Below are 25,566 nucleotides of genomic sequence, written 5' to 3'. Positions count from 1 at the left end.
ACTTGGATGCTGACACCTAGCTGGGCATAATTAAAGTAATCAAGATGATTTCAATAAGCCTCATACCTATTTTGAGTTAGGATCTCAGCAAAGCCCATAACCCCCAGCTTGTTACGCGACAGGGAAAAGGCTTCATTTCCCCAATGTTGTTGTTTTTTTTCTGCCAAGGAGATAAAGGAGCACGAATTGTGTAAATACGAAGCTCTGCACGCAACGCGCCATAAAATGACACACTTGTTATTTCCACTGTGCGATACACAGAGTCTGCTTGTTTTATTCAGCGCCGGCCCTATCTGACCCCCATTTTGTCAGAGGGAGGGCAGGCTTGTTCTAACGGAGGTTAAAACAATGAAGGGAGGGAGTTAGAAAGAAGAAATGCGATGAGGGCAGGTCAGGCTCATCCCTGCGTATTTTCACATTATAATACCCCGAACTTAGTGCTTAATCACAGATGAAAAGGAAATTGCACAATTCCCTTTAAACTGCACAGTGGCATTGAAAGGAAGGATACACTTATGTGACAACTGGAGGGTCCGTTCCTTACCAGCAGGCGTCCTGAGCGGGCATGGCTATTCTCAGGAGATGGGGGCTCAAAGTAACACAGCTCTGGCTTCATGGCCAAGGATCCAGATAATCGACTTTTCCAACCCTCTCTCTTGAGTTCATGCCGGAGGAATATAGGACAACTACGTAGGGTCCAGTCCTCCGCCGATGGGGGCTAAAAGAAAACATCTAAGCTATTGGCCTGCAAGGCCAGGAACATCCTTCCCAAGTTTGATCCCCAGGTGGGCTTCAGTTCTTCAACTCGCTGAGCTTCAGCTTGGCAAATTCGGTGGCCACCTGCAGGGCTTCCTCGAGGCAATCGGTGTTTTTGCCCGTCGCCTGGGCCGAGAGGTCTTTCCCTCCCCCCTTGCCGTCCATCAGCACGGAGACCTGCTGCACCCACTCGCTGGCCTTCAGCCCTTTGCCGGCAATCTCCTGAAACCGAGAGAAGGGAGTGTTTGTAGCTCTGGGTTGAACTGTGAGGTCTCTTGGTGCTCCCCTGAGCTTGGATGTTCTCTTGCAGACGTTTCGTGATCAAATTTGTTATCTAGTGTGGGAATGAAAACGCCTGCAAGGAAAGTGCTGCGGCCTTCCGGCGGCTAGCGGAGGCGGCAGCAGAGTCGGACAGTGAGGAGGTTGGGGAGGAACATGGGCCAGACCTGGAGTCTGGGGAAGGCTCGGGCGAGGGCTCTGCGTCAGAGGCAGAGATGGGGCCAGGGCAGTCTGGCAGTCATCAGCCGCCTTCAGAAGTCGGACAGCAGTGAGGCGGGGGAGCAGCTGGAGCCGGTTCCCAGCCTGCGCAAGCGCAGAGCTGCCAGAAGAAAAGAAAATTACGAACTAAGAGTCAACATGGGAGTAAGGCCACAGGTGGACGCTGAATGGCCCCTCCCCTAGGGATTAAAAGAGGAGCAAAAGGGGAGGGGGCTTTTGCAGGAAACAGTTCGTTGCAGTGTGAAGATCTGCCTGTGCATCTCAGAGACTTTGTGCCAAGTCCTTCCTTGTCAGCACTGCGTTTGGAAATATTTACCGAGCAGCTTTCCAAGCTAGAGAAGGCCTGTGCTCCTAATTACACCCTTGAAAGACTGTTTGCCAGGCCTTTGGCTGACGGTGAATACACGAAAGTCGCCTTCATTTAATAAAAGGGGTTTTGCCGGGACAAAGAGTCTGCTTAGTGCTTTTGGGGAAAGCCTAGGTCAGAACAGAAACCACCAAGCCCAGAGAGCACCAAGAACACCACAACTTCCTGAAAGACAAAACACTTGCAAATCTGCAACTAAACAAACCATGATGAACAAAAGTCGGATGGCAATCCCCAGCAACCTTCATCAATGGCCAGATAGGCTGAGCCTATTGGGAGTTAAGATTCAAGTCACATCTGGGGAATTCTTACAGGCTTTTCATCATTGCTCTGGATCTATATCTTTTTTTAAAAAAGGGAGGGGGGGAAATTCTGCTTCTTGAATTATCCATATTCTACCCGGATTCAGAGGTGCTCCCAATCTTACTCACCGGAGGAACTTGGCATAAGCAGGTAATTTTGCCTGCTTCATTATCCACGCTGAAAAGCATCGCAGCTGTCTCAGGAGAATGCGTCTTCAAGAGCTTCAGGGATTCATTCAAGGCCTGTAAGAGGAAGAGCATGGCGTGAACTGCCATTTTGAAGCTAGACCAGGAAAGAACTGAAAAACTGAAATAACGCCCCCCCCCCCATCATTTGGCAATCTGGGTCAGGCAGATCATTTCATGCCAAGGGGTGTGTGTGTGTGTGTGTGTGTGTGCGTGCGCAACCTTCTCTCTGTCCTTTGTTGTTGTTCAGCAGCTAAATCAATCTCTGCGACCCCATCAGCCATTATCTCTCTGTGCACCTCTGCCCATTTCCCAATAGCATGAGACTTATATACAGCTTCACAGTGCTTCACAGTCCTCTATAAGTGGTTTATAGAGCCAGCCTCTTGCCTGCAACAATCTGGGTCCCCATTTTACCGTCCTCGGAAGAATGGAAGGCTGAGTCAACCTTGGGTCAGGATCGAACTGCTGGTAGCCGGCAGAATTAGCTTGCAATGTTGCGTTCTAATCACTGCGCCATCACGGCCTCATAAAGGATGGCTGCGCTGGAAAAAGGTAAGTACCTTTGCAGAAGCCCCATTCTCCATTTCCAGAATGACCAGAGGCTGGTTGGGATAAGCCTCAATGAGTTGCTTCATCTTGTCCAGCACCTTGGAGAAGAAAGAGAAGCATGAGACAAACGTGCGAGATGGAACATTGATGCTCCTTGCAGAGACATAGAGAATCCTTACTCTACATGTTGTACTTAGCTGGGGTCTATGTAGTGTGCCAGGTGCAAAGGCACATGCACGAGAAAACAAATAAATGTGCCAACTTCTCAGCCAAGTCTGGCTTGCTAAAATTAAGATTCAAGACAGAAGGTGGGACGAGTTAGGACAAGCCTTTGCCAATGTGAGGTTCTCCCAGATGTTTTAAGAGTTGCACATCCCCAGAATTTCTATCTAGTGTGGCAACAGTTAGGAATTCTGGAAGTTTTAGTCTATGCACACTCAAAACCTCCCAGATTGGGAATTGTTCTTTTAGGATTTTGTTTCTAAAGACGACCAAGTTAAAGGTCCAGAATCAGAGAGAAGACGACACCACATGATAAAAGGTTTCAGCTACATGCTCCTCTTTATGATACAAGCAGTAGCAGCAGCAGTTCTTTGCAATTCATCATCTGCCCAGATTTCAAAAGGAAAATACAGAGAGTCCTCAGCTTATGGCCTGCCCATCAGGGTCATCATTTGTTTGTTTTTTAAGAACAAGTTTTATTGATTTTTGAAGACAAACAAAACATAAAACATAAAAGTATAAAACCTCCTTTCTAAGAATTACTTATAAATTTTAACACGGCAAATAAAGCATTATTTTTTAAAACATAGTTCCACATTATCACATTTCCATTTACACATATATATCTTTTCCAAATCTCCCTTCACTTTTGTTCAATTATATTTCTTTCTATCAAAGTTTTAGTAATTCTCAATCAGTCATAAGCACACAAAATACATAACATAAAACAAGACATAAAAAAACCCCTCCTTAATTGTCATTTATCCATCTCTTTTCCAAATTTCTCTCCCTTTAGTTTCATTCCTCCAGGGTTTTATTAATTCGCAATCAAACATAACTAATCAAATCAGGGTCATCATTTGTGATGGTCATAAAACAGGTCACCAGCATGACTAACCCGAGCTTAGGATTTTTTGTGCAGTGGTCATTAAGCGAAAACTGCAGTAATAAAGCAACCTCCAGGGTTATTAACTGGGCTGGTTTTTCTGCAAAACCAGAAAGGCCAATTTTCACCAAAAACCTTGCGAAAGACGGTCCATGACTGTGGGACACTGCAAAGGGCCATAAACTTAGTCTGGAATGCCAAGCAGCTAAAGTGCTTTCACATGAGGGTAGAGTTGGAACTTCACAACCAGGTTAAGTACCTCCAGGGAGATCCGCCATTAACTCTGAATGGTGGCTAGTCATAAGTCAAGGACTACTTTAGAACAATTTCTAAGCTCTTCACGAGTAACAGCGTGGGGAAAAATAATCAGGAGATGAGCTCACTCGTTTCTGGATGTCGGCTTTGCTGGCCCGATCCAAATCATCCATAATCTTCTTCAGTGCTTTGAGGGCCTCTCTGAGTTCATCCTTTTGCCACTGGGGAATGATGGCTGCAGCCAGGGCCTGCGAAAGGAGTAACATCTTGATGGTGCAACTTCAGATGCGGTGGGCTCCCATCAGTAAAATCAAAGTTCTTTCATTTGGGACTGGAGCGTTCAAGAAAGTAATCCCTCTGCTATTAGCCAAACACAGAGCACCCCAGCATATAGCAATAGCACTTAGGCTCATATGTGAAAATATCTACAGACCCTTCACATCCTGGAGATAAATTGTTTCAACTCCTACCCTCAAAACGACGCTATAGAGCCCTGCACACCAGAACAACTAGACACAAGGACAGTTTTTCCCTGAACGCCATCACTCTGCTAAACAAATAATTCCCTCAACACAGTCCAACTATTTACAAAGTCTGCATTGCTATTATTATTAATCCTCCCATCCTTCCTTTCACCCATCTCCTCCAACTTATGACTGTATGATTATAACCTTGTTGCTTGTATCCTAACTATTTTTATTGACTGTTTCTTAGTATGATTTGATTGCCTATTTGTACCTATGACTATATTAAGTATTGTACCTTCTGATTCTTGATGAATGTATCTTTTCTTTTTATGTACACTGACAGCATTTGCACCAAGACAAATTCCTTTTGTATCTAATCACACTTGGCCAACAAAGAATTGAATTGAATTGAATTCTATTCTATTCTATTCTATTCTATTTCCTGTTCCTATTCTATTTTGCTTCATAGTGTGTCACAGCACTTTCTGAGCAGTTTACAGAGTCAGCCTCTTGCCCCCAACAATCTGGGTCCTCTTTTTACCGACCTTGGAAGGACGGAAGGCTGAGTCAACCTTGAGCTGGACAGGACTGAACTCCTGGCAGTGGGTAAAGTCAGCCTGCAATACTTCATTCTAACCGCTGTACCACCAGGACTCCAAATATGACAGTTACTGAATTTGCATTTGCTATGCACAGACCCGCAGGTTACTTAGGTACGCAAAGTGTAAACTGCAACTCTTTAGCTAGCTTGGAGATGACCAGCCTTACTAGGGGATCCTAGGAGAGAGGAACTACAAAGTCCTTTTCTTTTCTCTTTCCTTACCTCGCCAACATCCACAATCTCACGTTGGACGTCTTTGTTCGGTGTCGTTTGGATCTTCACTTTGGTTTCTAGGTCAGCCAGCTGTTTGTTCAGACCTTCTGATTTCCTCAAGGCCTGGAGGAAAGAAAGAAAAAGAAAGAAAGAAAGAAAGAAAGAAAGAAAGAAAGAAAGAAAGAAAGAAAGAAAGAAAGAAAGAAAGAAAGAAAGAAAGAAAGAAGGAAGGAAGGAAGGAAGGAAGGAAGGAAGGAAGGAAAGAAGGAAGGAGAAAGAAAGAAAAGAAAGAAAGAAAGAAAGAAAGAAAGAAAGAAAGAAAGAAAGAAAGAAAGAAAGAAAGAAAAAGAAAGAAAAGAAAAGAAAAGGAATGTGGTAAGGTTTACAGAAGAGAGACCATTTGAGACCCCAGCACTCCTAAAGGGAAAACAATCAGGTTGACAAGAGCAAGGACTGGTCTCTTCACTTAAAATTAAACAGGCGTCCAATGGATCAGCAGTCCAGGTGTTATCTAAACAGGTCAGGTTCTCAATTCGCTCAGCTTCCCCAGAGCATCCGTCTCTCTTCCTTCTCCACTGACCTTCTGTGCTTCGGCCCCAGTGACGGCCACTATCCTCCGGATGCCCTTCGCTATGGCTTCTTCCGACACAATGACGAAGTGTCCGGCGTGACTCGAGTTCTGCAAATGCCTGTAAAAACATGGCAAGTTCAGTCCCAAAGGCGTTTTTTTTTTCCCCCAGGACTTTCTTGTTTTTCCTTCTTTAAAGACATTTCGCTTCTCATCCAAGAAGCTTCTTCGGCTCTGACAGGACGGCGGGGAAGGGAAGGATTTATATTCCTTGCAGACAGCAGGTCATCTGCATCCTTTTAGAGTAGGGGTGTCAAACTCGGGTTTCATTGAGGGCTGCATCAGGGTTGCTTGACCTCGGAAGGCCAGGGTGGGCGTGGCCATCAAGTCACTCGTGTTGGGGAGAGGGGCTGTGATGGCCCAATGCCAGAGAAAACAGCCTCCTGAGCTCTGTTTTCGCCTGCAACCCTCTGTCAACTAAAATGGAGCTGTTTTGGCTAGCAGAGGCACCACAGGCCAGTCCTTCGTTGTTGCTAGGGCGGCCCCGCGGAGCAGTTCTAAGCATCCCGTGGGCCGCATCCAGCCGTGTTTGACACTCCTGTTTTAGAAAGTCGTTGAAGCACTTGGGGGTTTAATCTGTATCCTCAGGGTCACCGGAGTTAGTGCTCCTGGTTCCTGGAGTCTGCAATTTTTCCTCTGGAAATCCATTCCTACTGCCACACCAGAGGTGGGTATTCAGCAGGTTCTGACCAGTTCTGGAGAACCGGTAGCGGAAATGTTGAGTAGTTCTGGAGAACCGGCAAATCCCACCTCTGACTGGTCCCGCCCCATCTATTCTCCGCCTCCCGAGTCCCAGCTGATTGGCTGGGTCTTCCTTGGTTGCCCTGCGCAGGAGAACGGAGCTGGAAAGCAGGTTAGCGGGGTGGACGGATGATGGGGATTTTGCAGTATCCTTCCTCTGCCACGCCCACCGAGCCAGGCCCACAGAACCGGTAGTAAAAGTTTTTGAATCCCACCACTGACTGTCCCACACCTGAAAAAGCACCTTGGGATAACCATGACCTGGATGACTGAGAATCTCTGCAAGTTCAGAGGCTGACGGCGAGTTTTTAATACCTCTCGTCTCAGCAACCTGCATCAATGTCTGGATTTGAAGACCTAATCTGCTCGGGAATGCATGATCTGTAGTTTTGGTTTCCCCGGTGGAGGGCTTCCCCCGCCTCCCCTCGCGACCCAGATGTACTCACGTGCCCCCGCAGAATTCAACCGATGTGACGGCACCTGCTGCGCTGGAAGGATCGTTCAGCATGTCCTCAACAGGTATGCCAATGGAGACAACACGTACAGGATCAGGATAAGTCTCATCGAATACGGCTCGGAGGCCTTGGATGGCCTTGGCAGCCGCCAGCGGACAGTCCTTGGCGTACACAACCTGGGAAATTGATCACAGAGACACCGAAGATTAGCAGTGTCAGTGTGCGGCCAGCTTTACTACGCGAGACAACCCAGGAGCAATAACAGCAAACAGAGGTTTGTAATAAAAAGTGGTTTTATCTACAAAAGAATATATACTATGCATACATATGCTCTAGGCAGAGGTCAAACAAGAAGCAGTTACAGCAGGGAAAAACACATAGTGCGCGCGAGAGAGAAATACGACCTAACAGGGCCTCTTCTTATTATACAGGCTCTTAAAGGGATAACAGCCAAAAATCTTGCTGACTCATTCCCTTCCTTACATCATTGCAGCAGCTGGTCAGCTCTTAAATCACTACCCTGACAAATAAATTCCAGCAGAGAGGATCCAGTTGCTGTACCTAGTGTTTCTTAGTGCAACAATCTCAAGATCATTCTCTTTTTCTGCCAAGGCATAAGGCCCCGGTATAGGCGAGCCAAATTTGCCCCCCCCTAACTATACCAGAAGATGCCAACCCAAGCTTCAGTTTGATTTCCTTTAGGCAGGTGAGCAGCTTCCTAATCTCAACTCTATATCATCGGGCTGAGAAAAATTAGGATCAGGCCAAAAATCAAGCAGCTGTGTCCATGCAATAAATGGACTTGGCTGGTTTTAATAAATAAAAGAAGGGGGAAAAATCTAGGTGTTAAGAGCCATGGGGACGCAGTGGTTAGAATGCAGCACTGCAGGCTAATTCTCCTGACTGCCAGCAGTTCGAATCTTAGAATAATAGAATTGGAAGGGACCTTGGAGGTCTTCTAGTCCAACCCCCTGCCTAGGCAGGAAACTCTACAACCACTTCATACAAATGGTTATCCAATCTCTTCTTAAAAACCTCCAATTTTGGAGCATTTACCACTTCTGGAGGCCACTTGTTCCACTGATTGATTGCTGTAACAGTCAGGAAATTTCTCCTTAGTTCTAAGTTGCTTCTCTCCTTGATTAGTTTCCACCCATTGCTTCTTGTCCTACCCCCAAGTGCTTTGGAGAATAGCTTGACTCCCTCTTCTTTGGGGCAGCCCCTGAGATATTGGAACACTGCTATCATGTCTCCCCTGGTCCTTCTTTTCATCAAACTAGACAAAATAGAATCTCAGCAGGCTCAAGATTGACTCCACCTTCCATCCTTTCGAGGCTGGTAAAATGAGGACCCAGATTGTTGGGGGCAATAGGCTGACTCTGTAAACCACTGTAAAAGCACTGAAGCAGTATATAAGTCTATTGCTAAAGCCAATTGGTAGGGAAAGTAGAGACTGACTTATCTTCTGTATACCCTGATATGCATCTGGATAGAGAAATCCAGTTGTCTCTAGTTATCCCCTTGGGGAAGGAATTATATTCCAAAGGGATTCAACGCAAGGACACTGGCACTCTCTGTCTCACTTTACCTTGGCTTCTTGAATCATTCCGTTAACAATCTCTTCCACTTTCTTGATTTCCTGGGTAGACATGGCTCCCTTGGCGGTGAAGTCAAACCGTAATCGGTCCGGAGCCACCAAGGATCCTCGTTGGTCGGCTTCGCCCAGCACGGAACGTAAAGCGAAGTTGAGGATATGGGTGGCAGTGTGGTTGCTCATGATGGGCCTTCGCCTCGGCTGAAAGGTAAGAGAGACGTGACTGGAGATGAGAGGATCTGCAAGGGAAGGGAGGATCCAGTCTCATCAAGGATCCAAAAAATCAATTCTAGGATCAATTCTAGACAGCCAGCTGGGGATCATGTGTTCTGACCCAAACCTTGTTCCAAGGAAACAAACACCAAACAGAGATAAAAGCAAAACCTTTGAATGCTTCTCTGCGAATTCTGTTCACTCACGGTTAAAAGGCTATTAAAACTAATTGTCTCTGATAAAAACGAGCCTTGCCGAGGTTGTGCAAGGCTGCCATAAACACCAGATAAAGTTACTAAGAAATATTCCAAACACAAAGTCTTCAAACACCAACCAAGATAGTCCGAACTTCCACAAGGCTTGAAGTGCAAGAATTTCTTTGCTTCCTGCAAAGAATCCCGGTCTCTCAGGCTGACTTTTATCCCTTAAGGGAGGGGCCATTACCTTACAGCATTACTCCCGAGTCGCCTGTGCTGCTGCAGCTGCTCTTTCCTTCAAGCAGCCCTGTGTGCATGCGCACTGGGCACAGGCTCCTCGGGAACCTCTTCCTCACCGCTGCCAGCCTCCACAACCTCCGATGGCAGCACTCTACTCCCCGATGGTCCTGGCCCCATCCCTGCCTCACACACAGGCCCCTCATCTGAGTCCTCGCTCTCCGAGGCCTCAACCGTCTGCACCTGCCGCCGGTGAACCACAACACCATAAGCAATCTGGGCAATGGGTTAGTGCAGGGGTCTCCAACCCCGGGGTTGCAGCCCACTACTGGGCTGTGAGCTGTCCGGAACCGAGCTGCAGAAGCAGTCGATAAGCATCCCTACTTTATGCGAGCAGCCGGCGAGAGCGTGCATGAGCACTCAATTTTGTTGTGGCCTGTCCAGCAGCCGGATCAGAGGAGGAGGAGGAGGAGGCGGCAGCTTGGGAGTCAGGGTCAGCATCAAAGCAACCTGAGATCTCCAAGAGGGAAGGAAGCTGTCGGAGAGAGAGACAGAGGCGGAACCCGGGCCATCCGTCAGCCCTCAGGAGAGTCAACAGTCCCCAGGACTGGAGGTGACTGATGAAGAAGGAGGAGGAGGAGCAGCTTGGTCCACTGCCTGACCTGCAGATGCTCAGAAGGCAGAGGAGAGGAGAGCAGTGGAAATCTATGGGCCGGTCCTTGGGATGGAAGAGCCACCGCTGCTAGCGAAGCCCCATCTGAGCTCTGGGGATAAAAGGCAGCAGGTGGAGATGAATAGATGTGGCAGAAAACTATTCATCTTCTGGCTGGATGGACTTGTTAAACTGAGTTAAGAGAGAAACTTTTTGTCGGGGCTGCTGGGGCTCCTAATAAAGGAATCTCTGGGTTAATTTCAGGGGTTTGTCGTGTTTGGGGAGCTGAGTCAGAACAAATTTGCACCAGCAAGGAGCATGTATGCCTGCCACTCATACAAATGGAGATACACATGCACACTTGCTGGCTGCTGGCGTGGAATCATACCCTCTCCTGTCCCTCAAAGCCGGAAAGATTGGGAATCCTGGGCGAATGCATCGAATTTTAATCCTGGTTTGACCCATAAGAAAAGGATTAGATGGAAGAACCCAAGTCAAATTTCTTTTTTACCTTCTTCCCTCCGCGAGCCACTCACCTCATCAATAAACAAGCGCACAAAATCGCCCACCTTGAGGCTCCCATAGACTGTGCCCACGTGGAGCACGTAACCTCCTCGGACTTGTACGTTTTTCACCGTAAATTCCGTCTTCTGCAAAGCAAAAGGGCAGAGTCAGCGGACGTGGTTCATCGCATCAACCAAGGAGATTGATAACAAGACCGATCCCAACGAACCGAGAGCATGCCAGAACCTAGAACTGGTTCTGATCATCTCTTCCTAGACTGAAGAGCCAGTTGTGATCCTCCAACTTGCTAGTCAGCAGGCATTAAGGGGGAGGAGGACGGCGCATTTGTCCGCCAAGCCCTCTCCATCCTGAAAGGGATGCTGTCAGGATTCCAGCAATCGCCCTAATTAAATCATGATTCTCGAGCCAAACTTCAAAAAACTTCAAAGGATTCATTAGAGACGACATGCTGGCACTGCCCTGTATGAAGCCAACTCTGGCATTCATAATTTACAGTCACCTCTTACCCTGTTTCCCCCCTCCCCCTGGGTGTGTCATCAATCAGATTCCCCAATTAAGGACGTTCAAGGGCTGGGTGTCATCATTCACGTTCTCCAATTAAATATATTCGTGGGCAAAAGCTCTGGTATTTTAGTTACAATCTTTTAAAGAGAAGTGTTGGAATGTACTTTCGCTTCCAAACTGCTGCACTGCTCTTCCAGAGTTCCTTCCTCCTCCCCCGCTTTTTAATGGCAACTACTAAAACAGGCAAAGGAACGTTTTATGAGTTGACATCAAGGTTCCCACCAAATCTACTCGGCCAACCTACATCTTCAGCGCCGTCGTCTTCTTTAATGAAGTAGCCTTCATCGTAGATCTGTCCGCCCTGCTCAGCATAGAAGCAGGTCTGGTCCAGTACAACCCCACACTCTTGGCCTGTATGGACTTCCTCCACAAAGGTGTTTTCCCGTCGGATCGCTTTCACCGTGGCCCCAGGGTTACCAAATTCTGTAGGTCAAAACGAAACACCCCCAATAGGGTTAAAAAAAAAAAAAAAAAAGACAGGTGAACTTCGTATCCCATCAGGAAGCAACAAGGACCATGCAGAAGATGGGCAAGGACAGCCTTGACCCCGGCAGAAGAGACCATTCAGGGCCAGCCTTCCTGAACTCAACGTGTTGGGACACAACCCCCAGAATTTATTGCCTGCGAGTCCCTACTCATCTGAAGGTTTTATTAGATACCTAGGAAAACATGCTGGCCCTGGGACAGGCAGAAGAGGCTGCACTAAAGGAACAGCCTGGAACTCACCGTAGAAGCCTTCTGGATCCGACCGATAGTTGTATTTTGGGGAATCGTCGGTGGGCTCCAGACCTCTGTCACGGAGACTTTCAATAGCATAGATGTCCAACATGATGAGATCTTCATCACCACCTCCCTTGCCCTGGGACTTCAGCTAGGAATGTAACAAACCTAAGCGTGAAGGCTGGATTAAGGGACTAAGTTGAGGTTTGATGCTATTATCTTACTCTACTGCACCAAAGGAAGTCAGAAGTCAACACCTTTTCTTCCTCTTTTTCCCTTTTTCCCCCTCCCTTATTTTCCCACTATTTTTTTTTGTGTTTTATATTATAAACGAATAAAAAGCCACCCTTTTCACTTTTTGAACTGGTCACAAAACGAATATTTGTAAGTCAAGGACCACCTACCATGTTTCCCTGAAAATAAGACCGTCTTATATTTTTTTTCCCACCAAAAAAGGCACCAGGTCTTATTTTGGGGGGGGGGGGATGTCACCCCCGGTCTCCTTTTCGCTGTCAGAGGAGCCTCTTCTGCGGCTGACAAGGCTTTCCTGAAGGCCTCTGTAGCCGCTAACAGAGCTCAGGATCAATTCAGAGCTTCGTTACCAGCTACAGCGGGCTTGAGAAAGCCTTGCCAGCCTTACTGGCTGCAGAAGAAATGGGCTGGCAAGACAGGTGTAGGAGTGTGCGAGGCCTGGCTACAACTGCCCAAAGCTAAGTAGTAGGGCAGCTCCACCCTGCAATTCCTACCCTAACTTGGTTTTTACCTGTCCACTCTGAAGTGGGTGGGATTTTAATTAGGGCTTATTTTGGGGGGTAGGGCTTATATTGGGTGCACATGTAAAATCAAGCTAGGACTTACTTTCCAGGATTGGTTGTATTTTCAGGGAAACAGATGCCCTATAAGATTGAGATTGGGTTGGCAGTAGCACGGCCCTACCTGAGCGGTCTTTTTTTCTTCCTCGAAGGCCTCCATGTCAACTCTTAACCCCTTCTCTTCTGCAATCAGCCCGGTTAGATCCACAGGGAAACCGTACGTGTCATATAGCAGCCAGGCCGTGTCTCCTGGACAGGGACCAGAAAGAAAGAACCAACGGTCAAAGCGCCGTGAAAACATCTCGATCTGCAAAAGGAACACTCCTTGTTGAGTCATCCTGTCTCATAGCTGAGTTTTCCTTTCTCTTCATGCTCTCTACGCAAGAGGAGAAGGAAAAAGAAGGACCTCACAGAGAACCAGTTTGTGCCACGCATCTTCAAGGTTGAGTGGGAAGTTATCAGCCTAAACTCCTCAGTGTTCCCCAAACACCTCAGCGGCACTGCATTCCTTGTATTTGGACTGGCCGCAGCGGGAGCGATGGGGAGTGAAGGACAACAGTTCTGTATTGATGCCCAAGAAACTCAGATTCCACCCGACTTTACTGCCACTAGCATCTTTTAGTACAAATACCTTTCACTACAATCAAATGGGAGTCGAGGGTTTTTCTTTCCTGAGGGATCAGACTGGGGCGGGTCTGACAGATTCCTATCCAGCCCTACCGTATGTTCTACTACCCTTAATGACCTTTAAAGAGAAGTAAGATTATCCTGAGAGATGTATGACTTCACATGATCTTCTGAGTTAATAGGGACTATTAATAGGAAGGGTAACATGTTACATACCAGGGATTATTTTATTGTCTCCCAAGCTCTGTATCTTCCTGTCGAGAATGCGGCGTCCTCGGTTGAGTGTCTTCAAGAACTGCACTTCCTCCTCGTTGATAATATCTTTCACCATGTCTGGATCTTTGGTCAGTTCAGGGAAGGCTCCACCCTGAGAGGAACAGGATTCAGTGAAGTCAGCCATCTATGCATCACAGAGAAGGGTTAGGAGCAGCCTTCCCTGATGCTTTTTAGTTTAGTTTGATTTACTTTATTGTCATTGCACCTTGTACAACAAAATCAAGCACCATCTTCAGTGCACATCGTGACCATGAAAATAAACACAAACACACATCCTTCCCATTCCACACATTGAACCGAAAACCCCCCAACTCCGCACCGACACTGCACTATACAGCAAAATTCAAAAGAGCTACTGCCCTGGGATAGAAGCTGTTTTTCAGCCTATTTGTCCTTGTTTTTATTATCCTGTACCGTCTGCCAGATGGTAATAGTTCAAAAGAAAAGGGTGCCCAGGATGAGATAGATCTTTGAGGATGTTTTGAACTTTCTTAAGGCAGCAGGAGATATAAAACTCTTCCAAAGAGGAGAGAGGGTAACCAATGGTCTTCTGGGCAATGATGCTAACCCTCTGGAGTGCTTTCTAGTTAATGTGGAGACTACAACTCCCAGAATTCCAGTGGCTCTGGGTGATTCTATTTTATAATTACAGGCCAGGACATTGGGCGGAATCACTCGAGAGCAAAAGGCAAGGGTAGGATTACCAGGGACTGAACCACCACATCGACCAGGGTGGCGAAGAATCCCTTGGGAGCACTGAGCTTCTCATGAGCGTAGCGCACAGCACGTCGGAGGATGCGCCTCAGAACATACCTGCAGGAAGGAACAGGAGGTAAACAAACATCTGGTTTACATTCTGACCAGTCCTAATTCTGAAAACATTTGAGACGCAGAGAGAACCGACGAGGAGTGTATTAGGGCAGAGGTCCCCAATCTAGGGGCTACAGTCCAATACTAGGCTGTGGCTCATTTGGAACTGGGCCACGAAAGGCAAAGTGTGTGTGTGTGTTTGCATAAATGGCGGGTGCTTGACACTTACATGAACCGCTGTTTGTGTGAGCAGCCATGCCCGCTGGCCACAAAAATGGAGCTTATCCTGTCTTACGATTCACTTGCTGAATATAAAGGCAGATAAGAATAACTCTACAAATCCTTCCATGCAAAGTTTCTTTTATTGGATTATATTAAGGTATCCTCAAGGCGACTCGCAGTTATGTCGAGATGCATCTAATGTCCAATTCTTTGCACAGTTGAAATCGTAGTGTAAATGATATTAACCTTTCTATCCCATAGCCGTAGAGGCAGGGGGTAGAGATGCTACAAGGCTGTGTGTTCAGGCAAAGAGAGAGGGAGCCTTCTCCAACCCAACAAGGGTCAACTTAGTGACCAATCAGGATTACAGATGTGGCCACTAGACATGGACTACATTTCCCAGGATACCTTAACGCCATTTACCATGATACATTCCCTTAAGGGGACAGCTCACCATTCCTAATTAGCCCAAATCCCATTAACTCTAAACTGTCTGGACAGCACAGAGCTGTTTGCCCTTCGCTTGCCCCTTGCACGGAACCCCCCCTTCTCTCCTTCCCCCACCAGGGCTGCCAAGCTGGAAAGAATTGGGGATCACTGCATTAGGGGGGGAAAAAACTTCAGTGCCGTTTCAAGGAATTCCCTTTGGTTTCATCCAGGCTTCACCCTGGGGAATTAAGGGGAAGCCTCACCCTCTGCCGGTGTTATCGGGTCTCCCCCCGTCTGAAAGGGCTATGGTGATGGTTCGGGCGTGGTCAGCCAGGACTCGGTAAGCCATGTCTATGCCATCGACATCTTCCTCACCAACCTGCCCGGTGTACGGTCGGCAGCCAGTCCCCTACGGAAAAAAAAGAAAAGAAACGAAAACGGGAATGCATCGCACGCAGGCCCCTCACCTGAGTCTTCGCTCTCTGAAACCTCAGCCATCCGCACTTGCCGCCGGCGAACCGCAACAAGCAGGGGGTTGGACTAGTAGACCTTCAAGGTCCCTTCCAACTCTGTTATTCTGTTACACTCCATTTTTTCCAAAAGGCTTTCAAGGGCAGCCCGAGCTAAGCTGTCCAGAGGCCGAACCATGTATTGACACACTGACCCACCCTCAACTTGGGGGCCTACCTTCTGAATAGCCTCGAAATAAGGCACAAAAAGATCGGTGTCATAGTTGGACATTTTGTTCTGCAACACGGACACCAGCCGTTCCAGCCCCAACCCAGTGTCGATGCTTTTCTTCGGCAGTGGTTTCAAGGTCCCATCAGCCTCTCTGGCCCAAGAAGAAGAAAATAATATATAATATATAACAACAACAATAATGGTTAGGAAACATGAGCAGAAGTCCAGTCCTTCCCTTTCATCCCAACTTCATGCAAACTAGAAATTCCAATTTTAAACCATGTATTTAAAAGCGAATTAAAACCAATATAGAGCAATGAAATACAGGTAATCCTTGACTTACAACATGGTTCTTTTTGTGACCGCTCGAAGTTACAACAGCACTGAAAAGTAACTTATGACCGTTTTTCACACTTATGACCATTGCAGGATCCCTATGTTCAAGTAATCTTTGAAATATTTTTTTTTAACCTCTCTTTGGAAGAGCTTTATAGCTCCCGCTGCCTTAAGAAAGTTCAAAACATTCTCAAAGATCTATCTCATCCTGGGAACCCTATTTTTTTAAAACTATTACCATCTGGCAGACGGTAGAGGATAATAATAAAAACAAGGACAAACAGGCTGAAAAACAGCTTCTATCCCAGGGTAGCAGCCAGTGGTAGTATTCAAATAAAGTTGCCACCGGTTCAGTGGGTGTGGCTTGGTGGCTTTGCGCGCATGCACACTTTCCATGCACGTGCCAAACACGCACTCTGCGCAGGCGCAGAGGCGTTCTAACTTGCCTCCTGCAAGCCTGCACGATGGTGGTCGCTGCAGCAGCTGCCGTGCGGCGCTATTCTGCGCTGTGCAAAGCAGCTGCACTTTGAGTTCTGGCCATAAGAGTATGGGAGCCCAGGCGGGCAGGTGAGCCAACCACAGAGCAGCGAAGAGAACCGGTTCAGTCTCCAGTGCTCATTGCTGCTACCGGCTCTCCAGAACCGGGCAGAACCGGGCAAATACCACCACTGGCAGCAGCTCTGTTGAATTCTAGTGTATAGTGCAATATTAATGCAGTATCAGGCGTTTTCCATTCAACGTATAGAACTGTGACGGCTAACCTTTTTGTTGTTGTGTGCCGAAAGTGCGTATGTAAGCCTGCACCCATAATGCAATGCATGCCCGCGCCCCCCGCACGTGTGTGCAGGACCCCCCTGCGCTCCCCACGCCCCCTTCTGCATGCGTACACATCTCCCGCATGCGCCACGCCCTTCACATGTGCGTGGAAGATACCCGAAAATCAGCTGGCTGGTGGGAGGCATGCCCGCATGCGCAGTGGAACTGAGCTGGGGCAACGGCTCTGTGTGCCACTTCTGGCACACATGCCATAGGTTCGCCATCCTGGGTATAGAATGTGAAGGAGGTGTGTTTGTTTATTTTCGTAGTCATAATGCACACTGAAGGTGGTATTTAATTTCGTTGTACAAGGTGCAATGACAGTAAACCAGTGGTCGCTGACCAGTGGGCCGGGGACCACTGGTGGTCTGTGAGAAAATTTTGATGTCCACAGAGAAATGTTCCCTCCAAAGCAATAAATCCAGGCTGCACGGGAACACAAGGCTGCGCCATCCACATGGCTCATGGGAACACAAGGCTTGCGTTGCTTGCATTGCAAACAACACGAGGTAGTGAGGGGATGGGGGAAAGGATGGAGGGGGGGACTTGCCCCACACGCCTGGCCTGGCCACTGGGATGCTTCTTTCCGCTTCTTTCTTCTTCTGCTTTTCGCTGCATGCAAGGAAAGCAGCAAAAGTCTTTCTTTCTCTCCTCCAAACTCTGCCAAAAATGAGTCTTTGGGACCTGCAAGGCCTCCTGCTCCAAGAGGCTGTGACAAATCTCACAAAGACTCATTTCTGGTGGAGTTTGGGGAAGAGAAAGAAAGACTTCTGCTGTTTTCCTTGCATGAAGCCAAAAGTCTCTCTCTCTCGTGCGCGCGCGTCAGCCGTGGGAGACACAAGGAGCGTGCAAGAGGTAAGTAGGGAAGCCACTGCACATGCGCGAAGTGTGCATTTGGTGCATGCATGCAAAGTGTGTGCTCTGAAACCCACCACTGGTCCCGGGGTTACGGGATTGCCTTTTGTGGCTTTTGATAAGACAGATTCACTTAATAACCGTTTTCCTAACTTAACAATTGTTAACTCCACTTAACAACGGCGGGAAGAAAGGTCGCAAAATGGGGCAAATGTTTCACTTGGCAACAGAAATTTTGGGCTCAATTGTGGTCAAAAGTCGAGGACTACCTGTACGTAGATAGAGCAAATATATCATGCACATATATGCATCAATATAAAAGTGGGGATGGAATTCTTCAATGCTTTTCCTCCAGCTGACTGGAAAGCCCACAGCTAGATGTCAAGCCAAAGGAAACCAATTCCTGCATCACCTGTTGAACTGTATGAACACCAAATTCCAGATCTCGAGCACGTTGGGATCATCTTGATTGACAAGGTGGGAAGCGTCTCGGTCCCCAATCCGGTCGTAATGCATCTCGCTGCAGGGGCCACAGGGCCCAGTGTCTCCCATTTCCCAGAAGTTGTCCTTCATGCTACCTGGAAGAACCTTGCTCTCTGCCAGACTGAAGGAGAAAAAAACTCCCTGAGTAACAAGCATGAAGAAAGAGCTCACAAGTCATAACTTCAGTGCTCTGTGTTCTGACCTGGGCTTCTTCCCCCAAAAGCACTAAGCAGACTCTTTGTCCCAGCAAAACCCCGTTTGTTAAACAAAGGTGAATTTCTTGCACTCACATTCAGCCAAAGGCCTGGCAAACAGTCTTTCAAGGGTGTAATTAGGAGCACAGAACTTATCTAACTTGGAGAGTTGCCAAGTGAATATTTCCAAACGCAATGCTGACAAGGAAGGACTCGGCACAGAGTCTCTGAGTTGCAGACAGATCTTCACACTGCTGCAACAAACGAATTGCTTCCTGCAAAAGCCCCCTCTCCTTTGGCTCCTCTTTTAATCCCTATGGGAGGGGTCATTCACTGTCCACCTGTGGCTTTACTCCCACGTCGACCCTTAGTTCGTAACTGTGCTTGTCTTTTGGCAGCTCTGCACATGTGCAGGCTGGGAAATGGCTCCAGCTGCTCCCCTGCCTCATTGCAGTCTGACTCTGAAGGCAGCTCATAACTGCCAGACTGCCCTGGCCCCATCTCTGTCTCTGACGCAGAGCCCTCCTCTGAGCCTTCCTCAGCCTCCAGGACTGGCCCAGGTTCTTCCCCAACCATCTCACTGTCTGACTTTGCGGCCAGCTCCGCTAGCCGCCAGTGGGCCACAACGCTCTGGATTAATTAGGTGACCACAATATTTTTAAGCAGCTTTTAAATCATTCAATAGCTGGTGAGCAGCTTCTTGATCTCAATTCTACATAATCACGCTGGGAAAAGCTATAACCAGACCAAAAATCTAGCAGGTGTGTCCATGCAATAAATGGACTTGGTTGCTTTTAACAAATAAAAGAATGGCATGAAATTCCAGGCATAAGAGCCGTGGTGGTGCAGTGGTCAGAAGGCAGTATTGCAGGCTAACCCAACTGCTCACTGCCAGGCGTTCGATTCTGACCAGCTCAAGGTTGACTCAGCTTTCCATCCTTACGAGGTCTGTAAAATGAGGATCCAGATCCTTGGAGGGAATATGCTGACTCTGCAAACTGCTGAGAGGGCTGTAAAACAGTATATAAGTCTAAGTGCTTATTGCTATTTCCCCCCACTTTTGTGCTCTCCAGATGTGACCCTGGGAACATATAAAACTCCAAGAACAGTAGTCCCATCACAAATGGACGGTATAAGGTTAGGAAAGTTGGTGTCCGTAGTCCACCTAGCAAGTTTTTTTAAAAGAATATTGTTATTACACTAGCAAATTTAAGGTAGTGCTATTTCAAAACTATAAATACTGACAAGGAACACCCCATCAGCTGGGTTGCTCCCTTCTTATTTTGTACAGCCAAATAATAAACCACTTTGGAAGATTCTTGATAAAAATGGTGGTTTAAAACATCCAATATGAGAAGCAAGCCAGAAGATCAAGATGTGGTTTCTGAATGGCCTGCTTTCTACTAAACCAAAGCTTTCTTTCTTTCTTTCTTTCTTTCTTTCTTTCTTTCTTTCTTTCTTTCTTTCTTTCTTTCTTTCTTTCTTTCTTTCTTTCTTTTCTTTCCTTTCTTTCTTTCTTTCTCTCTCTCTTTCTTTCTTTCTTTCTTTCAGGATCCCTTCCCGCTTTCAAAAATTACAGAGGACTCTAAAAACAGTGATGGGATTTTAAGGCACTATTATTTTTAAACACAGCAAATAATTTCAATTTCACAGACCCTTTTTGGAGGTCCTGGGAATACACTTTAAGAAGCACTGTACTAAAGTAAACTTGTTTCTAAGTCACAATTCTTAATTCAAAAGTAACAACAAACCTGGAATCCGTTAAATTTATTCCATGTTTATTTTTTTTCTTAGAGCACAAGAGATTTTGCATGATGCAAAGAAAGGGGGAAATTTAAAGCACAGTTTGGAAAGACTAAGACAGGTGATTTCTCTTACACCTCCTTGCCTGGTCTTTAACCCCCCTTCGCTTCTTTGGGGAAGGATTGGGGGGTTTGCTTCCTGACAGTTAAGGAAGAATTTCTTGGGTAACCCCAACTCACCCGAGATCCAGCCAAATTTGTTTGCAATCTAAGTCAGGCTCCAAGCCGGCTGCCTCGTTGCCACCAAAATAAGTCACATAGAGCCTTTCGATGGGGATGCCAAATTTTTCGGTGAGCAGGTCCAGAGCAAGCTTGCAAGCCAGTTCCTGAGTGGACAGAGAGAAAACAGGGCTGTGAAAGTCTTGCCAGACAGAACAATCTACCGCCTTCCTTTTCACATGTCACCTTTTTCTAATGGCGGCAATAATAACACCAAGCCACGTAGAGACAGGTAGCCAGGGATGGGATTCAAAAATTTTAGCAACGGGTTCTCTGCCCGGTTTCTGGGTGGGCGTGGCCATGGTGGGTGTGGCCTAGTCAGCCTCCTGCACCATGGTAGGAGGGGAGGGCGTTTTTGCCCTCCCTGGCCTCTGGAGGCTTTCCTCAAGTCTCCGGGAGGGTGAAAATGGCCTCCCCGGGCTCCGGAGGCTCTCTGGAAGACGGAAATGGGCCCGAAATTCTGGGAGGCCCGTTTTTCACCCTCCCCAAGCCACCACTCACCCTGCACTTACCTGCATCCAAAACGGGCCGTGTGGGGACTCCTGGGAGACGTGGGTGGGACCAGCCAGGAGTGAGATTTGGGGGTTCTCTGAACTGCACACAGCTAGGGGCTCTCCCAAACTCCCAGCAGCCCACCCTTGCCAGTATGCCCACAATCGAGGCCAGAATATCCGAGTTGAGAGCTTCCCGCTGTGCTCCCGCCATACCTTGAAGTAATCGCCAAAAGACCAGGAGCCCAGCATCTCAAAGAAAGTATGATGATACACATCCTTGCCCACATCGTCCAAGTCGTTGTGTTTGCCACCAGCTCGAATGCACTTCTGGGTGTTGACGGCCCGCGTCAGTTTGGCCATGGGATGGGAAGGGTCAATCGTGTTGAGGAAGATAGGCTTGAACTGGGACAACGAAGAAGGAAACAATTCTCAGTTCTGGAGTTCCGTGCAAAGTAGGCGGAGAGCTTTTAAGAAACGTTTTTTAAACGTGAGCCACGGTGGCGCCGTGGTTAGAGTGCAGTACTGCAAGGCTACTTCTGCTGACTGCCTGCAGTTTGGCAGTTCAAATCTCACCAGGCTCAAGGCTGACTCAGCCTTCCGTCCTTCTGAGGTGGGTAAAATGAGACCCAGATTGTTGGGTCCAATAGGCTGACTCTGTAAGCTGCTTAGAGAGGCCCGCCAGCGGCCATTGGAGCTGGCAGCAGATTCGGACGGTGAGGAGGTTGGGGAGGTTCATGGGCCAGTCCTAGAGTCTGGGGAAGGCTCTGACAAGTGATCTGCATTGGCGGCAGAGATGAGGCCAGGACTGTCCGACAGTTATCAGCTGCCTTCAGAGTCAGAGATCAGTGGGGCAGAAGAACAGCTGGAGCTTGTTCCCAATGTGCACATGCACAGAGCTGCCAGGAGAAGGGAACAGTTAAGGAACAAGGGTTGACTCAGGAGTAAATGCACAGGTGGACGGTGAATGGCCCCTCCCATAGGGAATAAAGAGGAGCGAAAGGGGAGTGGTGTTTGCAGGAGACAATTTGTTTATTTAAGTAGGGTGAAGATTTGATTGTGACTCTCAGAGACTCCTAGTATTTCCTTGGACAGCTTGTGCTTGGAAGCTATCAGTCTGGCAACTGTCCAAGCATGATAAGGTCTATGGTTATAATTCACCCTTGAAAGACTGTTTGCCTGGACTTTACCGGATGTGAATGATAGGAATTCACATTAGCCAAATAAAAAGGGGTTTTGTCGGGAAAAGGAGTTGTTTCCTGATTTTGTGAAGCTTAAGTCAGAACAGGTATATAAGCCTAAGTGCTATTGCTATTTTCTTTTTGTCGGCGCCAAATTCCTGGAATATGAAAAAGAGAGTACAATTCCCTCCAATTGATAGGCATCTGTTATCACTGACCTGGTTCATGCCAGCATTGGCAAAGAGGAGGGTAGGGTCATCCAGGGGGATGGTAGAAGACGAGTGGACGTAACTGTGCTGGTTGTCCACAAAGAAATTGATGAAGCGTTGACGGATCTCACTGGCTGTCAGGGTCTCCATTGCGAGATCTCCGCCCAGCACTGGTGAGAGAGAGAGAGAGAGAGAGAAAGAGAGAGAGATGGGAAAAAGAAACACCAGATTGAAGAAAGTAAGGAAAAGTTATCAAATGTCAGTCCCACCTGAAAGCTGGCTTGGTGATCTGGGGTTGGTTACTCTCCCTTAGCCCATCCCACCTCGCAAGGTTGTTTTTGTGAAGAAAATAGGATGAGGAGGGAGCATTAGATACACAGGGTAGTCCTTGACTTACAACCACAATTGAGCCCAAAATTTCTGCTGTTAGGTGAGACATACGCGAAGTGGATTTTGCTCCATTTTACAACCTTTCTTGCCGCAGTTGTTAAGTGAAATCACGGCAGTTGATAAATTAGTAACTTGGTTGTTAAGTAAATCTGGTTTCCCCGTTGTCTTTGCTCGTAAGAAGGTCGCCAAAGGGGATCTCTAGAACATCATAACAGTCATAAATATGAACCAGTTGGCAAGCTTCGGAATTATGATCACATCACCATAAGGATGCTGCAAATGTCATAACTGTGTAAAATGGTGGTCACATTTTTCAGTGCCATTGTAACTTTGAACGGCCACTAAATGAACTGTTGTAAGTCAAGGAATACCTGTCCTTGCCACCTTGAGTTGTCAATGGCTGCTGGCCTTCTGATCAAATTGAAGCCGGCACTGACTGAAATCAGAACTCCTACGGCAGTTGATATTAACGGGTCGAGCAGAAAGCAAAACCTTTATCAGCCACCTGCTTAGGGCTGCACAAAATCATTAAAAGACGAATTAAAAGATTTGGCAGCTGCACATTCAAGTTCATCGTGCACAATGTCATCCCTCTCGTACCAATGGTGAGCTAAGAGTTAGGATATTGTGCGGAAGGTTTTGAGAGGGGAATTAGTTAATTGATTATAATGTTTTTGATTCAGTGTATTAGGCAAACCACAAATGGATCCACAGCCAGTCTCCAAGTTAAGGGTGTTGTATGAACGCAACCTCTGAATTTCAGAGGGAAGGTTAAAAACTTGTGGCAAAACACTCTCTTCCCTACACAGCAGGCCTAAGCAAATGATCAGTTTGCCAACAGCTTACGCAAATGCAGTTTCCAAAATAACAGGCCAAAGAAGAGAAATGTCCAACTGGCCAAAGTGGATTGCAGCCAGCATTTTCCACAATCTAGTGTTCTTCAGGAATATTGTAATCCTCTGGGTTTCAGATCCATCCTTCTGCTCCAGGCAAGGGTGTTCCCTTGTTCTGGCTTTTTTTATACAAGGCCATCTCGGAGCCTCTAACATGCTCCCAAATCTTCCACCATTGTTCCATTCACCACCCAGAGGATATTTAAGACTTACCAACTCTGGACCACCCAGCTTCAGAAATTAACTCGCCATCCACACCAAATTTTACATAAACCTAAAACTCATTTTTTCTAATCAATCTTAGAACAAAAGCCAAAGCCCTTTAACACATAACTGTCAACAACTGAGGATTTGTTCCTCCGTAACATAGCAAATACTACCCCTTCACAAGAGATGATACCCCTTAAACTATTTGCAAACCACAATGGCGAAGTTCCCAGGACAGGCTAAGATGAAGCCATGATTCCACTTTAGGACAAGGGGTCCTTAATGGGCCTTAAGATACAGTATGTCACTTTGACCCATGGCTGAAGTGCTGCTGGCCATCAATCAAATTCACCTTGGACACCCTGAGCCTCAGGGTTTGAGTTACAAAAAGGTGTTTTTTTTCCTTCTTTCTTTTCAAAAGGTAACTGGACTCTGTTTGTTTTCCTTTGACAACGTTTCTCTTCTTATCCAAGGAGTTTCTTCTGTTTTCACTGACCGCTGGAGAATGGAAAGATTTATATCCTTTGCAGTCATCTGTTTGTTTAACAGAATTGTTTATTGGCCAAGTGTGATTAGACACACAAGGAATTTGTCTTGGTGCATATGCTCTCAATGTACATAAAAGAAAAGATACATTCATCAAAAATCATCAGGTACAACACTTAATGATAGTCATGGGGTACAATAAGCAATCAAATCATATTAGGAAACAGTCAACATAAATCATAAGGATACAAGCAACAAAGTTGCAGTCATACAGTCAAAAGTGGGAGAGGATGGGTGATAAAGAGTGATGAGAAGATTAATAGTAATAGTAATGCACGCTTAGTAAATAGCTGGACAGTGTTGAGGGAATTATTTGTTTAGCAGAGTGATGGCGTTTGGTGGGAAACTGTCCTTGTGTCTAGTTGTTCTGTGTGCAGCGCCCTAAAGCGTCGTTTTGAGGGTAGGAGTTGAAACAGTTTATGTCCAGGATGTGAGGGTGTGACACTCAAGTCTTTCCTTTCCCCACCGGTCAGTGAGAACCGAAGAAGCTTCTTGAATGACAAGTGAAATGTTTTCAAAGGAGGGTGGAAAAAACACAAATTTGATTGCTGGAAGAGTGATTTCAGCAACAGAGTGGTCAACGTTGCGCTCCTATTGTCCCCAATTATTAGTTCCTATTTCTTATATTTAAACTTGTGCTTATTCTTATTTCTATTGTATTGGAAGCTTTTGACAAAATAAATAAATAAAAAATCCAAGAAAGTCCAATTTTATCTTTTTTGGGGAAAAGCACAACTTTTGGGACATCCGTGACCTGGATGATTGAGCAGCTCTGTAGACACACAAGCCTGGACACACATGCACACACACACACACCCAGCATGGGGTATTTAAGCAACTGTCCACCCCAAGCCAGCAACCTAAGCCCAGATCCTTTTTACAGGCGGGAAGCTAGTTTAGCCAAGGGGCAAAAATGCAAAGGAGGCTCCATCGTCCAACATGCACACAACATACAAGCAACCGTCTCGTCACCCCGTTTATTGCGCGCTTGAGGACTCAGAGCCGGTTTTTCTCCGCCCAGCCTACCTTGCAGGGCTGTTGTGCCGGGTAGACTGGAAGGGGGGGAGGAGGAAAGAACCACCGAGGAGGAGGAGGACGCCGCCTTTTGAGCCTGGAAAACAATCAAGAAGAGATGCCGGAATGGAAGAAACGTGTTTATTTCATTTCTTCCCGTTCACACGACCCCAGCCTACCTACCTTCGCCCGCCGCTCCCCACAAACCCGCGAGGTCGCTTCGGCGGCGCTCTCACTACGCA

General features: G+C 47.0%; 1 protein-coding gene across 2 annotated transcripts; it reads right to left on the bottom strand.

The window, feature by feature from the left end:
* Nucleotides 1–237: 237 nt before the first annotated feature.
* AARS1 (alanyl-tRNA synthetase 1) lies at nt 238–25,566 on the bottom strand. Of its 2 annotated transcripts, XM_087940621.1 has the most exons (23): nt 25,508–25,566; nt 25,337–25,421; nt 24,117–24,262; nt 22,284–22,444; nt 21,101–21,289; nt 20,355–20,500; nt 18,108–18,299; nt 15,695–15,839; nt 15,271–15,416; nt 14,251–14,359; nt 13,487–13,637; nt 12,768–12,892; nt 11,838–11,982; nt 11,356–11,534; nt 10,559–10,672; nt 8,718–8,924; nt 7,121–7,305; nt 5,886–5,994; nt 5,315–5,428; nt 4,153–4,272; nt 2,673–2,759; nt 2,053–2,166; nt 238–978 (listed from the first exon to the last, which is right to left on the bottom strand). In XM_087940621.1, the coding sequence occupies exons 4-23, from the start codon at nt 22,422–22,424 to the stop codon at nt 793–795; spliced, it is 2,904 nt and encodes a 967-aa protein (XP_087796747.1). In that variant the 5' UTR covers nt 22,425–22,444; nt 24,117–24,262; nt 25,337–25,421; nt 25,508–25,566; the 3' UTR covers nt 238–792. The 2 variants fall into 2 exon arrangements, with proteins under 2 accessions (XP_087796747.1, XP_026574745.1); XM_026718960.2 differs by lacking the exon at nt 24,117–24,262.

This window comes from Pseudonaja textilis, chromosome 11 (assembly GCF_049901715.1).
Source record: "Pseudonaja textilis isolate UNSWEBS1 chromosome 11, rPseTex1.2, whole genome shotgun sequence".
NCBI classification, from domain to species: domain Eukaryota; kingdom Metazoa; phylum Chordata; class Lepidosauria; order Squamata; family Elapidae; genus Pseudonaja; species Pseudonaja textilis.
The sequence above is the reverse complement of the archived record's forward strand: the minus strand, read 5'-3'. Positions and strand labels throughout refer to the sequence as shown.